This window comes from Protopterus annectens, chromosome 1.part1, assembly GCF_019279795.1.
Source record: "Protopterus annectens isolate FY-2018-M chromosome 1.part1, PAN1.0, whole genome shotgun sequence".
NCBI lineage: Eukaryota > Metazoa > Chordata > Ceratodontiformes > Protopteridae > Protopterus > Protopterus annectens.
Window position 1 is genome coordinate 31,180,533 of NC_056726.1, and position 15,869 is coordinate 31,196,401.

Consider the following 15,869-nt stretch of genomic DNA (forward strand, 5'->3'; position numbering starts at 1 on the left):
CACAGCATGGAGGATATCAAACGTGATTTCCTTAAACTAAAAAGACCACAAGCACAACGTCTGCACTTTAAATTGTACCTCAAGAAAAAGATAGTACCTCGAGGACTTCATATTCTTAACATGCCAACCCAGGGGTCTCAACACCCTGAGTTATTGGCACGCTGATAGAAGCTGAACTTGGAGGTAAGTGCCAGCTACATGTGTGTACTTATTGATTATTTCAGCCCAGAGGAGGACAGGTTAAGACATTCTTTACAAGAAAAGCAAGATGTACTCATTAAGAAATATCATCATGATGTTTTTAGCCCCCTTTTTGAAATTTTGTTAGATGGCGTAGCTGTATTTGAGCGGAAGCTCGTATATCAGAAGAAAACTAAAGTTCTGAGGGACATAAATGACTTTCGGAATGGCCACGCTTTCATGTGTCCGCGTACCGGACATAATAATGAGGACAATTTTGCAAGGAACAATGCAGTTAAAGTTAATGTCAATTGAGCTGCAGATAGCAGTGATCATGGTGCTCCTAATAGACATACGGTTGATTCTGTGGGGGACATTGTTAGCAATGCATGTATTAATGGTTCAGTCAGAGGTTCTAACACTAAACCATTAAGTTCTGCAGAAGTGGCTGGAGACACTGCGGACATGGTGGGAAATCATGAATCTTCTCCAAGCACTACTGAGATAGGGTTGCAGTCTGACAACTTGGTGTCACTTAGGAGTGTGAGTCACATGGGTAGTTTGTACCCGAAAGTTGTTGTGAATAATCACAACAATAAAGGTCAGAATTTAGGCAATGTTGTCAGACCCAAGGATAGAAGTCTTCCTACAGTTGGCATTGAAGCCTTTAATATAGCCAGAAGTGGTACCATAGATGAACTCCCTTTTCCCCTACCAGTCTGTATGGACAAGTGAGGGGGAAGGGGGAGTTCAGTCAGCAGAGGGCACCACAAGCGCAAATTCTGAGGGGAGCAACATCCAAATCAAACCCTGAAAAAGACGTGGGGGAAGGCGCTGAATCATTAATTTTCAATATCTCGGCACATGAGTTGACATCTGAGGAACGTAGGGTCCTCTGCAAGGGTTTAAATTTTATACCTTCTTACAAGAGTAAGATGTCTGATACGATCTTAGATCTGAAAGTTTTTTGCAGGAACGTTATGTTACGCCTGATATATGGTGATTCTGATGCAGGATCTGTTCCCAGTGATGAGGTGGGTCATTATTTCAATTTGAGGAAGCCTAGCAGCTTTGTTCCTAGTAATCACCCTTTGGTCGAGGCATACCTTAAACTTACTGAAGAAAATATCCATCATTTTTATGATAACTATAATAATTTTATGAAGCATACTCGATATAACCTTACATATATAGAAAGGTTAGTTTGAATCAGTTACAAAAAATTAGCTCCATTGTAATTCGCCCAGCAGACAAAGGTGGGCTTATAGTCGTTATGGACAGGTCTCATTATTGTCAATCCATGACTTTGATGTTAAGTGATGCTAATTTTTATGATAAGATCTCGAATGGGGATGTGCATCATGTTATTTCATCTGTTGGTAAGGATATTTTGGATATTTTTTCTGCCCATCTTATTACCGAAGAATTATTTTCTTTTTGAAAGTAACTAATCCATTAATTCCATCAATTCAAGGTTTGCCTAAAATTCATAAGCATCTCACTAATCCTCCTATGAGACCTATTGTGGCCGGAGGAGGGTGGGTCACCGAACCACTATCCCTGTATATTGAGAAGTTTTTGAGACCTGTTATTAGTCAGAATCATACAGTTTTAAGGGATTCTAAACAGTTTTTGGTAGATTTATATGAATGTACCAAGGATGTCTCTGACGTTAGTGATGTTATTTTTGTTACCTTTGACGTTCAATCATTATTTACCATGATTCCCAATGATTTGGGCATGCAGTATGTGCATGAATATTTATCACTAGATAGTGATTATTCTGTGAAACAAGTTGATTTAATTTGCTTTCTCTTAGAGATTGTTCTTGAGAACAATGTTTTCACTTTTGGTGAGGAGATGTATTTACAGAAACATGGCGTAGCTATGGGTACTTTGTGTGCCAATAGCTACGCCAATATGTTTCTTGCCCATTGGGAGTTTAACATGTTACTTCCCCTTACACGTTTTAAGGAACATGTGTTATTTTATCGACGTTTTGTCGATGATTTGTTTTTGTTATGGTGAGGGTCGCCTGATGACTTGGTACAATTTTATAATGTTATGAATAGTTAAACTGACAGTCTCAGTTTTACTTACAATTGGCCTTATACCCGCATTGAGTTTTTGGACCTATACATTGAAAGCTGGATGAGCATACAATTAATACAGGTATACATCGTAAGACATGTCATAGAAATGCCTTCCTTTTTAGGTCCAGCATGCACCCTTTTTATATCTTTAGAAATTTAATTAGAGGACAGGGAATGAGGGCCTCCAGGTTGAACCCATCTTCGGATGGTTTTCAGCATGTGCTTGCTGGTTTGCAGAAGAAGTTGTTGGATAGGGGGTATACTGCTAGTGAAATTAGCAAACAATGGTCTGACCTCGAAAATTTGAGGTTAACTACAGCGAGACCATATTTTGGACCTGCCTTGGAGGCAGGTTTTGTTAATGACCAAAATAACACCATGAATGATGTTAAAATTCCCCTGTTTTTTACAAGCGATTACAAACAGGTTACTGATTTATTTGTACAGAACTGGCCCATTTTACAAGTTGATGATGAAATAGCTAGGATTGTGGGTGATATGCCCAGGTTTAGATTTAAGAATCATAAAAATTTGAGGAGGCTTTTGTGTTATGACAGGAGTCCTGTCAACACGACCTCTGTCATGGGGCATACAATGCCATGTGGTACCTGTAATTTTTGTATGTTTATCAATACATCCAATATTTTCTATCACCCAGACCTTCGAAAAGAGTTCTTTTTTAAAGCCAAAGTGAACTGCATGACCCCTCATGTTGTTTACTTAGCAGCGTGCATAGTCTGTAGTTCTTTTTATGTTGGTAAAACCAACAGGGTGCTTCGTGACAGAATGAGGGAGCATATATATCATATTAGAAAAGGCTCTCTACATAATGCACTCTTGAAGCATGTGTTAGAACAGGGCAACACTCACACCTTTAATTTCAGAGTTATTGAAATTATTCACCCCAGTATCAGAGAAGGTGACATTCTGACACATACTGAGCATAGAGAAACCTGTTGGATCGTTATACTTCGTGCTGACAGAGGAAAAGGCCTTAATGAGAGGGCTTCTATTAAACCTTTATTAAAGAAAAGAAGGTTACATAAATGATTTTTGTGCATATATATTATTTTTGTATATCTATTTTTGCATATATATTCATATGTTCATACATTCTTCATTTAGTGTTGTTTATTTAAGAGCATAGTATCATATATAAATATTTATTTATTTATAATGTAGTACATTATGTAGTACATTATTTATCATATATATTTTTATTTTTATTTTTGTTTTTGGTTACTAGACAGGTTTTAGCTTTGTATGCTAATTTTGCATGCGTTTTTTTAGTATTGCTTATTTGCCTGCTCTGTTATTCGAATGAATGAGTATTCATTGATTTTAGATGAAGGATTTAATTAAGTATTTGCTACTTGCTACTTTATTAATTATCTTGGACACCTCTTGATTGGATAGAGTCTTGATTATATGTGTATATATAGTGTGAACTCCTTTAGTTTGTCCTTGGTCTGAAGAAGCTCTATTGCGAAAGCACTTACCGATTTCTTAATAAACCTTTGGATTGTTTTTATTATTTGAAGACTTTTTGCTTGGTTTTTGGATCCTTGCTATGATGAATGATTTTATACAGCATTACTGACATTCGTGCTTTTTGCCTCTAGTCTGGACTCTGCCTGGTTCGCTCCGCTGCTTGTGTTTATATTTTATTTTTGTCAGTTACCTTTCAGCAACGGAAGATTTACCTCTTGGGCTGCTGGTTACAGTTATTGCATTAGTTTTTAAATTTTAAAGTGTTTAATGCACTAAACATATTTGTCTGGATCTCTAAGCCTGTTTACCACAGGCACGGGATGCAGAACATTGAGTGGCATCCTACCTTTTACAAACAAGAGCTGGCTGTCCCATACGGAAGTGGACATAGCCCTTCCTTTCAAAATGAATGACAGCCAAAAGTAATATTAATTTTGCCATGAAATGAGGCAAGTACCATACAAAAGGTTTTATATATTAATTAGATTGTATAGCCTACATAATAAATACAGCTAACCAGCTATGTAGATATATGTAGCAGAACAGTTGCTTAGAATATTAGGCAGCTAAATCATACCTTACCTGTGCACCTTCTACTTCTGTTTTGGTACCACCTACCATAAACCCATCCACAATATGGAATATCCTGGTGATCCTCCTTGACTCATTCTCATTTTACAGTGGGAGATGGGGTACCTGATTATGATATCACCTGGACTTTATGGAAGGCTTTTCCCCTTTAGCCTACCCTCCAGCATGCATGGAGTTTAATGATAACAGTGGAGTTCCTATTGCATGTGTCAGCTGGTACAAACCCACTACTGTGGACAATCCGTTACTTTTCCCAATTCCTTTACCTGAGTTACACCTCCAGCTTCTCATGAGAGGCCAAAGTCAGGCAGGAAGCACACCCTCCACCAGGATAAGTGAATCTGCTCATTCCCAGGCACCTGCCGCACAGGTCATAGGTGAATAGTAGGTCGACACTCACGCAGACCATTAGGAGTCTAACCACTGCACATCCTATCATTTCCTCCCTCAGACCATAATGGTCTGAGTTGTTAGACCAATAGCAAACTTATGGTCGCTATGCACTCATCCAGGGTGGATTTAAAGGGAGTTAGGAAGTTTCTTTGTTTCACATGTAGAGAGAGAGGCAGAGAGAGACAGAGTTTATTCCTTATGTAGGGAAGGATTATTACCCATAGTTAGCAGACAGTACATGGCCAAATTTTTCACTGATTTACAGCTTTAATCTGGGATGATAGAATACTTACTTATTTCTTTACATTTTTTTTGTAATTAAAGTGGAGGATTGAAAGAAAGCAGCTCCCTTTTAATAGCTCAGAATGTTTACATTTATGTACTTGCTCACATATATTGATATATTTTGTTTAATTGTGTACTTACAGGGGTGTCAGTCCCTTAATAGCTTTGTATATATCAGCTAGTCATTAATGCCATTTCCATATTCCCATATTTACTTTTAGGTTCACTAAGGAGAGACACTAATCCATAGTAATCCACACATAATTTACTTCCTGTTTAAATTTGGACAACCTGCTGACTTATTACTGTATTTCTTTATTTGATGGTTAAGTATTGTTATTGATCCTTAGTAGCTAGTAAGTCCTTTATATTTTTATATGTTTATAGGTGCCTAGGGCAGCTGTCAGTCAAGAATGGGACCTGCAGCCATTCAAGATTAGTCTATTTGCCAGTCCTTGTAGCACCCCAAAGCTACGTGAACTTGGAATGGTCTGCTCTAGTTTAGTGCTGCCAAATATGAAAATGCATGAGGCATTCTTTAACTGATTAATTCGCCTTTTTCTACTGAAGGCTATAGTCCTCTCTTTAGATGCTCTCGTCTCTGAATAAAATGTAGACATTGTAATTACAGCAATATTTTAAGACCAGAAAAGTACTTATTTTATGTTATTATTTTTTCATAACAGGGAAACAGAACTGATCAGAAATGACTGAATTCAGAACTGAACCAGGAAAAGTGACTAACACTAACAAATTAAAAAGAGTGAAGAGAAGAGTTTAGACAGAAAAATCTAACACTGAATAAGCTAACTGATTTTCTGCTATCATTACTGAATATCACATGATGATTTTAAATTTCCATTTAATTTATTCAACCATTTTTAGAAAACCATATTATCCTACGTCAGGTCATTGTGGACAGCCAGTGCCATTTCTGACAGGAAATACACAAAAGGCATGGAAGCCTACCTAGAAAGGCTGACAGTCCATCACAGGAAGCACACACACACACACACACACACGCACACGCACACGCACACACACACACACACACACACACACACACACACACACACACACACACACACACACACACACACGTAGGCAATTAAGAACCTCCTCATTTCAACTGTCAACATAATTTTGGAATCTAGTAAAAAACTGTACAACCAGAAAAAACATACCAACAAAGGAGGGCATGTAAACACCACACAGAAGACACCACATCCGGGAAGCACACTGGAGAACCAAGTGCTTTGAGAGAATAATATTAATATCAGAACTTTGTAATAATTTCAGTACTCAGACAATTGTACTGTCCATCACCCAGAACTGACTATTAATGTTTGCATTTTTGCAAGTATAAACTATTGTCTTAAGTACTGTGGCTAATCCTTCATAGAAGCAGAGTTTCCACCCCACCTTCTATCATGTCTTAAAGTATAATTTCTTTTGTGTTTGTCTGCAATGACAAAACTGCAGTCTGTGTGTGTGTGTGTGTGTGTGTGTGTGTGTGTGTGTGTGTGTGTGTGTGTGTGTGTGTGTGTGTGTGTGTGTTTCCATGTGCGTGTGTGTGTGTGTGTGTGTGTCTGTGTATTTGAATATGTATGTGTACTGATGTGTTTGTTGCTTTTTTTCCAAAATATGGTCATCATGGTTTTAAAGGAACTTCTGCACTTGTTACAGAGGTATACTCTTGTAAAATGTTGACATGGCTCCAGCCTTATGGTAACTTGTCTTTTGAATACCTTTCAGTCACTGACATAAAGTTAAGTAGATCTGGCTTTCATTTTTTCTGTACAGTGACTAATGCTAGACAATAATATCACCCTTTGAAAATCAGCAATTACAGAAAATATTACACAAAATCTGAAATATGGAAATGTCATAAACTGCAAAAAAACAAAATGTAAATATTACTTACATCAACTGCTGTGCAGAAGGTTGAATTTGGACCATATTGTAGCTGGCACTGGTGGTCAGAATCATAGAGCACCCCAGGGGCAATAAAAGGAACTTGCAAATCTCTTTTAGCTGGACGGTCATCAAGACAGAAACCCCAACCTCGACTAAAATGCAAATGGCAGGTGAGAAATTTCTTGTAGAAAAGAATGCATTTCATAGTTAAGTAATCTAAAAAGAGCAGCACGTTAAATCATTGATAACTATTAGTCAAAGCACTGTAACATGAACATCAAAATTCAGCATAATATGATTATCTTACAGGCATGTTTCTGCTAACATTCAGTTCATTTGGAATGAGCAATAGACACCAAGCTCCCTTTCACTGTATATAGAGCAACTGTAGGTAGTTTAGGTTACCTGTTTTAGCTAGCACTGCAAAAAAGACTTAATGGGGGAAGGGAAGAAATGATGTTGGCAGACCTCTTAGCACAATACAACTTTGGATGTCGGGTTAATACTTTCATCTATAACAAGATCTGACTATAGGGGAAAACAACCAGAATACTGTGGCTGAGGTGGACAGTATGTCTCAAGAGAATTACATTACAGTGGGCAATGTCTCACATTTGTTGCAGAATTCTCAATAAGAAAATTAGACAGTGGCTCTAACAGCATAACAAATGCAAAACTGAAGGAATCCAGGAATGGTTAAGCTACCAGTGAGTGGAAATATAATACAGTTCTACTATATAAAGGAAAAAGGGCCACGTCAACAGCATCACTTTTTAGATTAAATAATCTTCTATGTAATACACAAAAGTCAGTAAAACACCAAAGTCATGGAAATATTTGTTGTGATACCACAGCTCATAAATTAACTGTTAAAGGTAAACTAGATATAACTCTGTGCACATTTAGAAAAGGGATATCTACAATAGCAAATATGTTGTACTTCTAGGTGGCTGTAATTTTTATTGACTTAAGTAAGGCATTTGGCTCTGTCAGCCATATAGCCCTCATTTGTCAACTAGAAGTATGAGAGAGTGTGCGATTTAGAACTTGGTTATCATTTAAGACTTACAGGCTACATCTCTCCTCTGTATTTAAGAGACAATATATATTAAACTCAGGAGTACCATAAGGACTGAGTTTTATAACACAGATGTTTTCATGGTACATTAGTAACTTGTTGTTGCCAAATTAAACTACAGTTTGTTAGTATGTGGATAATACAAAATTTGCTACCCTTGAAATAGCTTCAGATAGACTATATGAAGCATAATGTATTTAAATCAGTACATATGCCATTTACAGGATCATAGGATCATAGGAGATTACTAGACTTTCAACCTGGACTTCATTTCAAGCCTAGCCATTTCATCCCAATGTAATACTACAGAAATGTTAGTTAACACCCAAGATTGAATTATTAATGACTGCCCAAGTCCAGGAGGGTTGTGGGCACTATTCCCTGAAAGAATTTATGGTGCCCCATCTACTTGTCCAAGTTCCTTTTGAACAGTGTCTTAAAGGAGCTCTGGTTAACATGAATGGGTAGCCTATTTCAAAGATGTGGCAGTCACTGGGTGACACATCTGTCCCTCTGGCATGTCCTATTTAAGTCGCAGTTCATATTTAGGTCCCTGGAATGGGTAGACCTAGTCCCATTTGATTTACAGATATGCAGTAAGTTCATTAGGTTTGGGCCTGTGATTGCTCTGTAAGACAGGCATAAGTCTCGCCTAAGAAGTATATATGATACAGAGTATAGTGACAGGGACTTTAGCCGGTCTGTGCAGGGCATGTGCTGGAGTCCCTTGATCTTCTTTGTTAGGAACCTCTGAGGCCTCTCCAATTGCTACAAGAACTTTGTACGCTACATGTCGAACAGGGTATTATACTCAGTTATGGGCCAGATTAGCTTAGTGCCAAGTACAGTGGGGTTATAACCTCTTTTGCTCTTGAGGCAATAACTTTACTATTCAAGTGTGTTACATAAAATACCTTTCTTACTACAGTAGACACATGGTGGTTGAAGTTAAGGTCGCAGTCAACTTGTGCTTCCAGGTCCCTTACAACTTTGTGGATACTTAGAGTATTGTTGATTTGATAATGTAAATGGACATTGTTTGTGCCAAAGGGAATGATGATGCATTTCTTTGCACTCAGTTTGAGACCATGACTAAGACACCAGTCGTTGGTCTGCGTAAGACCCTCCTGGAGTATACTGACATCATTTGGGGATTAGATAACTGCATCTAGTTTGCAGTCATCTGCAAACTTGGTCAACCACAACCCCTTAGTTTTGACCTGAACCTCTGAGAAGTATATATCAAACAGTAGAGGACCCAGCACTGACCCCTGTGGCATCCTGCTGGCAAGAGGTCTTCTGGTTGAGGTGGAGTCATCCACTTTGACAGTGTGTGTCTGGTTTGTGAACCACTTGGCAACCCATGTTACAATGAAGGGGTTTACATTCAGTTTGCTAAGTTTATCAATAATGCTTGAGTGTGGGATTGTGTTGAATGCCTTTGCCAAGTTGAGGTATGCTGTGTGCACAGATTTGCTTTTAAAGGCATCGCTGTTTATAACAGCAATTACCCTTGTTTTTAAGTTTTCTGTGCAGTTAAGGTACGTTGAAATTCTTTTGGACTAAGAGGGTAATTCATTTCTGAACACAAGATTATGCAGCTAGGTTACAGAAACTTAATATATTTCACTTTCTTTTTAGCAAAAATGGGGTAATTTAGTATTGATAAGGTGTTAAATATATATATATATATATATATATATATATATATATATATATATATATGAGCACTTTATAATTAAAGCCGAATGTTTACAATAGCAAAAGTTCATAATCGTGAATTCATTTTCGAATACATGGTTATGGCCTTACGCTACGTAATGTCTGGGATTGTGTGTTGATGATGAGCGGTGTTGTGTGTGGATCTAGGTGTTATGTCAGGTAAAGGAGTGTTTTGCAAGGGTTTTGAGTGGGAGTGAGAGTGTATGTGAGTGTGCTGATATATTTGATGTGTGTGTGAGGGACTGGAAAATGTGCGTGTGAGTTTGCTTTTGTTTCCTGTTTGTGCGATCTCGGAGTTAGTATATATAAGTAGGGGGGTGGGGGGTGCAGGTGGGCTTATGTGTGTATGAGTTGTGTATGTGTGTAGTTTTGTTTATGTTGTGATGTCAGTGTTGTGGTGTATGCATGGCATAGTGTGTGCGGTTTGTTCGGTGTTTTGAATTTCCTGGTTTTGGGTTCAGTGTTTTGAATTTCCTGGTTTTGGGTTCGGTGTTTTGTTGTTTCGGTGTTTTGTGGATTCGGTTTCATGGTCTCGACATACTGAAAATTGATATTTCAGTTTTCGAGATTGAATGAATATATATATATATATATATATATATATATATATATATATATATATATATAGGTATATGCTGTTTGCTCTTAATTTGATTTTTGGCAACACAGGCCTCAGTTTACATCGTTCTAAATGAAAACTTGTTAGAGGACTAATCAGTTGCTGACAGAGAATTAACTGATTCCTTGAGTGAGCAGTTTGAATGTGAATGGGTTGTCACTCAAACTAAAAACCTATAAGAGACGCTTATATGCCTTTTGGGGGACAAGAATTTTATGTTTATAGGATAATAGGATAAATAGGATCATGGGAAGTTACTAGGCTATTGGCCCTGATATCCTTACAAGCCTAGCCAAAAATTTAGCCCATGTTTTTGACAAGTCAGCACCTGATGCCCCTGTCCAGCAGGGACACAGGTGGAATCCCAGGGGTGTATTTTCTGTTCCCCAGCCAGTTATCCAGGTTGCACTTAAAAAGCGTTAATGATGTACTCTGCTTGGCGTGGAGTGGGAGTCTGTTCCACAGAAAGGGGAGTCTCTGGGACACAAATCTGTCCTGCCAACAAGTTCTATTGATGTCACAGACCAGGTTGAGGTCACGCGTGCTGGTTACTTGAGGGGAGCATGACTTGCGGATATGCAGCAGTCCCATCAAAGGGGGTCTGAGATTGCTTTGTATGCCACACAGAGTTCACCTCTGAGGAGTCTTTAGGAGACTAAATAGAGGGAGAGGGCCTTTAGCCTATCTGTTTAGGGTAGATGTTTGAGGCCCTTGATTCTAAAGGTGAGGAGCCTCTGTGGTCTCTCCAGGTGCTGCATGTGCTTGTGAGGTACATGTCAAAAGAGGCATTGTACTCAATAAGGGGTCTTATAAGGGAAGAATACAGGGGTGTTATGACCACCTTGTCCATAGATGAGATACCCTTACTAATGAGGTGGGCCTTGTAGAAAGCTTTCCATATAATAGAGGCAATATGGTGGTCAAAAGTCAGTTTGCTATCAACCTAGATGCTCAAGTCCTTCACAACTGATTGCGTGCTAAGGACCTTGTTATTAGCGTGATAATTTGTGGGGACGTCACTCTCCCCAAAGGGGATGATGATGATGATGATGATGCATTTTTTTGGCATTCAGTTTGAGGCCATATTTCTGACACCAGTCATATGTTTGGATGAGACCCTCTTGGAGGATGACCACATTACTAGGGGGATGGATGACAGCACCCAGCTTACAGTCATCTGCAAACTTGGTCAGCCATAGCTAACTGGTTTTGGTCTGCACCTCAGTAAACTATATCACAAACAACAAGAGCCCCAAGACTGATCCCTGGGGTACACCACTCATTATGGGTTGACTGCTTGAGGTGGCTTCCCCTATTTTGACTAGGTGTGTTTTATCAGTGAGCTAGTTTGCTACCCATCTGGTAACGTGGATTGATGCCTAATTGAGACAGTTTATCTATTATACCAGAGTGGGGAATAGTATCAAAGGCTTTAGCCAGGTCAAGGTAGGCGGTGTGCACTGTCTTCCCCTTGTCCATGGCTTTGGTGACTGTCTCAAAGAAGTCGACCAACTTTAGCAGGCATGACCTCCCCTTGATGAAACCAAACTGTGTCCTCCACTCGGCTGGGATGAAGCCAGTACTCAGGCTTTGGTTGAATGGGGTGCCTTATGGTGCTGCAAGTTTCTGGTTGAGTTCATGTATGATGCAGCCTGGATTTTATCTGGTCCCATGGAGGCTGTATTTTTTGCCTTTGAGAGGGCAGTGATGACTTGCTCCCTAGAGATAAGGGGAGGGGGGCAGATGCTAGGGATTACTGATTTACTGATGGAGGAAAGAGGGGTGAGGTTTTCACTGAACCTGTCTACCAGCAGATTGGATATATCTATGGCGTTTGTGTATGTGGTGTCCTTGACCACCTGTTCTGAGCAGATCCGGGTGCTTCCCTTGAGTCTGCAGACATATGTGAAGAAAACCTTGTGATTTTCTTTAGTAGATGTGTCCAGTTTGGACTCGAAGTTTGCTTTGGAGTATTTTATTAATGCTCTTATTTGCTTGTTCAGACTAAGGAGAGATTGCTTCCAATTAACCATCTGCTCCTTCTTGGTCCTAGACAGCAATTTTTTTTTTCCTTTTATTATAATGGTGCTACATTAAACAGTTTTAGAGTTATGGATATAAATCTCTGTCTGAATTGTAATATTAGAAAATATATGTTCAGAGACATTGCATGGTTTATAATATAGTTAAGTTTACAGCATATCACATACCCATTATAAAACTATCCGATGCCTTTAAGTGGATTTGAATATTTCAGTCAGCTTAAACTCTTGAGAAATGAAATGCTGCACAGACTTTACTAGGAAAGCAGACATTGAAATAAACATTTAAAAAAATAACTAACTAAATCTCATCTTCTCAAAACCTGTTAAAAAGTAAGCCTTGCAGGTGTTAAAGGTTGCTTTATTTATTGATTCTAGAAATTAAATTGTCTGAACAAAAAGATACTGGTTTAGCACCCAAAAAGTAAACAATATTAATTGACTGCTTACTATGCTTGTTACTAAAATGGCAGTATAATGAGCAGGCCTGATACCACAGATGCAGGGTGCCTATCTGCATGTCTGATAACTTGATTTGGGTAATCTCTGTGGGGTGCTTTTAAGGCCAACTGGAGAGGACCGAATGAAGCAGCTGACAGCCATCTCTCCTATCTTGGGTGAAGTGTGCAAAATACAACTGCTGCCTATGTCACCCCTGATGTATATCAGTAGCCTGATATGCTCCACCAAGAGCTTACAAAATAGGGAGGGGACAATGCAGTAAAATAATTCCATACACCACTCCAAAAGATAAAGATCCATCATGCACATGAAGACTTTCATTGGAAGGTCTGCAGTGCCTCATTAGATCCCTTGCTTCTTGGGCACTACAAAACAGCAACATGAAGGAGACTTACTGAGGAGTTGGTAGACTCACTTATTGGAGGGTTACATCTGTGGTATTGGTTAGGACTAATTGTGTGCTCCATGTCTGGCTTTGTATAGCTGCAGCATCCAAGGGAACAGACAGTAGGCTAAATGGAGCCAGATAGGAGAAGAGGTATCTATTAAATGTGTAATATAGTGATACCACATGAGCTAATAAAATAACTTTATTATTTTCTGTGGTCTTGACTAAATACATTTCTTCACAAAGTTCAGAACCCTGTCTGAACAGTTTTGAAGATAAGAAATAAAAAAATCCATAGACTAATTCTCTGAATTACTCTACTGTGTTATTCCAGGGGAGAGCATGTGACTAATTAGCATTAATCATGTCTTGCATGCTGCATTTCAGTGGGGTTTCCCTAGAGAGACTGCTGTCCATGTTATGGCCAGTGCCCACTTAAAGCCATAGCAGATGATCAGTATGTGAATTGCTTGGGCATAAATGAAGTATCCTGTTGTGAATCCCAAGGAAAGCTTTGTGATCTTAGCTTATGTGTTTAGCTAAACTTGAGTAAATTGATTGAGTAAATTGTTCTATTCAACACAGGTATGCTTACATTTTTTTTAAATATGCCTTATGTTTAGAGTGATGTTATTCATTGCAGCTGAGATCCTTAATGTTGGATGAAATGGATTTCCATGATTTTTGCCTAGTACTGTTAATGCATGACTAACTGCGGTGGTGGTGCTGCGGTAGCGTTGTCACCTCACAGTAAGACGTTGTCCTGTTCGATTCTCAGCTAAAGTGTCTTCTGTGTGGAGACATGTGTGAATGGGCGTACCTTCGTTGAAGGTTGCGCGTCAGGCCTGGCAAGTCGGTACGTAAAAATCTACTGCCAATCATTAGCTGACCGTAGTTCCGTTGTGGCGACCCCTAACCGGGAAAGGCCGAAAGATACAACAACAACAACAACTGTTAATGCATGACTATAGCACTATTTATTTGTCTGTGGGGTATAAAGAGACAGCATGACATATGGCCATGACTGAAGATAATATGTTCTTTTGATTAATTAATTTAGACCTGCTGGTAGTCAGGTAACTAAGTGTGAATTTCCTGACTGACAGTGGAAATGATCACACTTATCTAGATTATGATCTGGAAAGAACATTTAATGTAAGGAAGTCTTTTCAGCTGAATGAGTAAAGCAGTTGTGTGCATTTCTTGTTCAACTTCAATCATTTCTGCATATTTATTGTGCTTAAGTGTAGCATTTGTGTAGGATTCAGCAGTCATACCTCTACTGTCCGTTTGCATGGGTGTCATGAAGTTTGCCACTTCTGTCTTAAGAAGTGTGAAGTTGGCTTTGGAGAAATTTTTTACGGTGGCTTCCCTAATTGGGGATGGGGGCAGGATGTGGATGTCTAGGGTGATTAGCTTGTGGTCAGATCTGACCAACTAGGAATTCACCTCTGGTGTGGAACGTATATTACATAATACATTCAGATTATATATTATTTCATCAGATTATATCACATCAGTCATAAACACTAATATAGAAAATAAAAAATAACTAGACATAAATATTGTATCACAAGTCATAAACAATAAAAGAGAAAGATGACACTAAACAATACTTTATGCCTTGTGTTTGAAATATAATTACTTATTAACTACATTTTTATAATAAAACCCAGAAGACGTATGATGTGCCTGACAGCATTGTGTGTTTATAGATAAAAATCCAAGATATTCTTTATAGATGCACACACACACACACACACACACACACACACACACACACACACACACACACACACACACACACACACACACACACACACAAACTCTGTTTGTTCACCTTCAGGGAAACTGGAGGAATTACATTTTATCTGCTGCACATTCTAGAGGTGCTGGGGTTAACCAGATTACATGGACAGACGTGCATGCAGACCTGGTGGGCTTGTAAATTCCACATAGAAAAAAAACATAGCCAAGAACAATCAAAACAAAGTACTGTGAATGGCAGTGATATTCACAGCAATGAACAGTTGCTTTCACACACATCCTCTTCCTGCCAAACCACCAAAGATAACCACCTAGCATGTGCACGATCTATGCTTGTGATAGTAAGTGAAGGAAAATATGCTGACTTGTTATTTTTAATTATACTGGACCAAGTCACCCCCCCCACACACACACACACACACACACACACACACACACTCATGACTAATGACAGCGCTGATGATTTTTCTACTAGAAAGTGAAATAAATTATTACCAGCTTGTTACTCTTACAACACACACACACACACACACACACACACACACACACACACACACACTCATGACTAATGACAATGCTGATGATGTTTCTACTAGAAAGTAAAATAAATTATTACAAGGTTGTTACTCTTACAACACACTCACACACACACACACACACATACACACACACATGCATAAGCCATAGCAGTACTAGTTTTACATTGATTATAGCAAATAGTAATACATTGTACAACACTGGTACTGCCACATAAGATCAGTGATAGCTGTTTGGCAGTTGTCAAACAGTGGCAGGGATAGGTCACTTTTATTTACCTCATTAAGGAGTAAGGTATACCTGT

General features: G+C 38.7%; 1 protein-coding gene across 1 annotated transcript in view; it reads right to left on the reverse strand.

The window, feature by feature from the left end:
• Window positions 1–15,869, reverse strand: part of ADAMTS12 (ADAM metallopeptidase with thrombospondin type 1 motif 12) — a 2,672,119-nt gene that overhangs the window by 1,510,140 nt on the left and 1,146,110 nt on the right. The window contains exon 7 of the mRNA XM_044085381.1: window positions 6,958–7,102. Within this exon, the coding sequence (XP_043941316.1) occupies window positions 6,958–7,102 (145 nt within the window). The remainder of the gene's footprint in view (window positions 1–6,957; window positions 7,103–15,869) is intronic.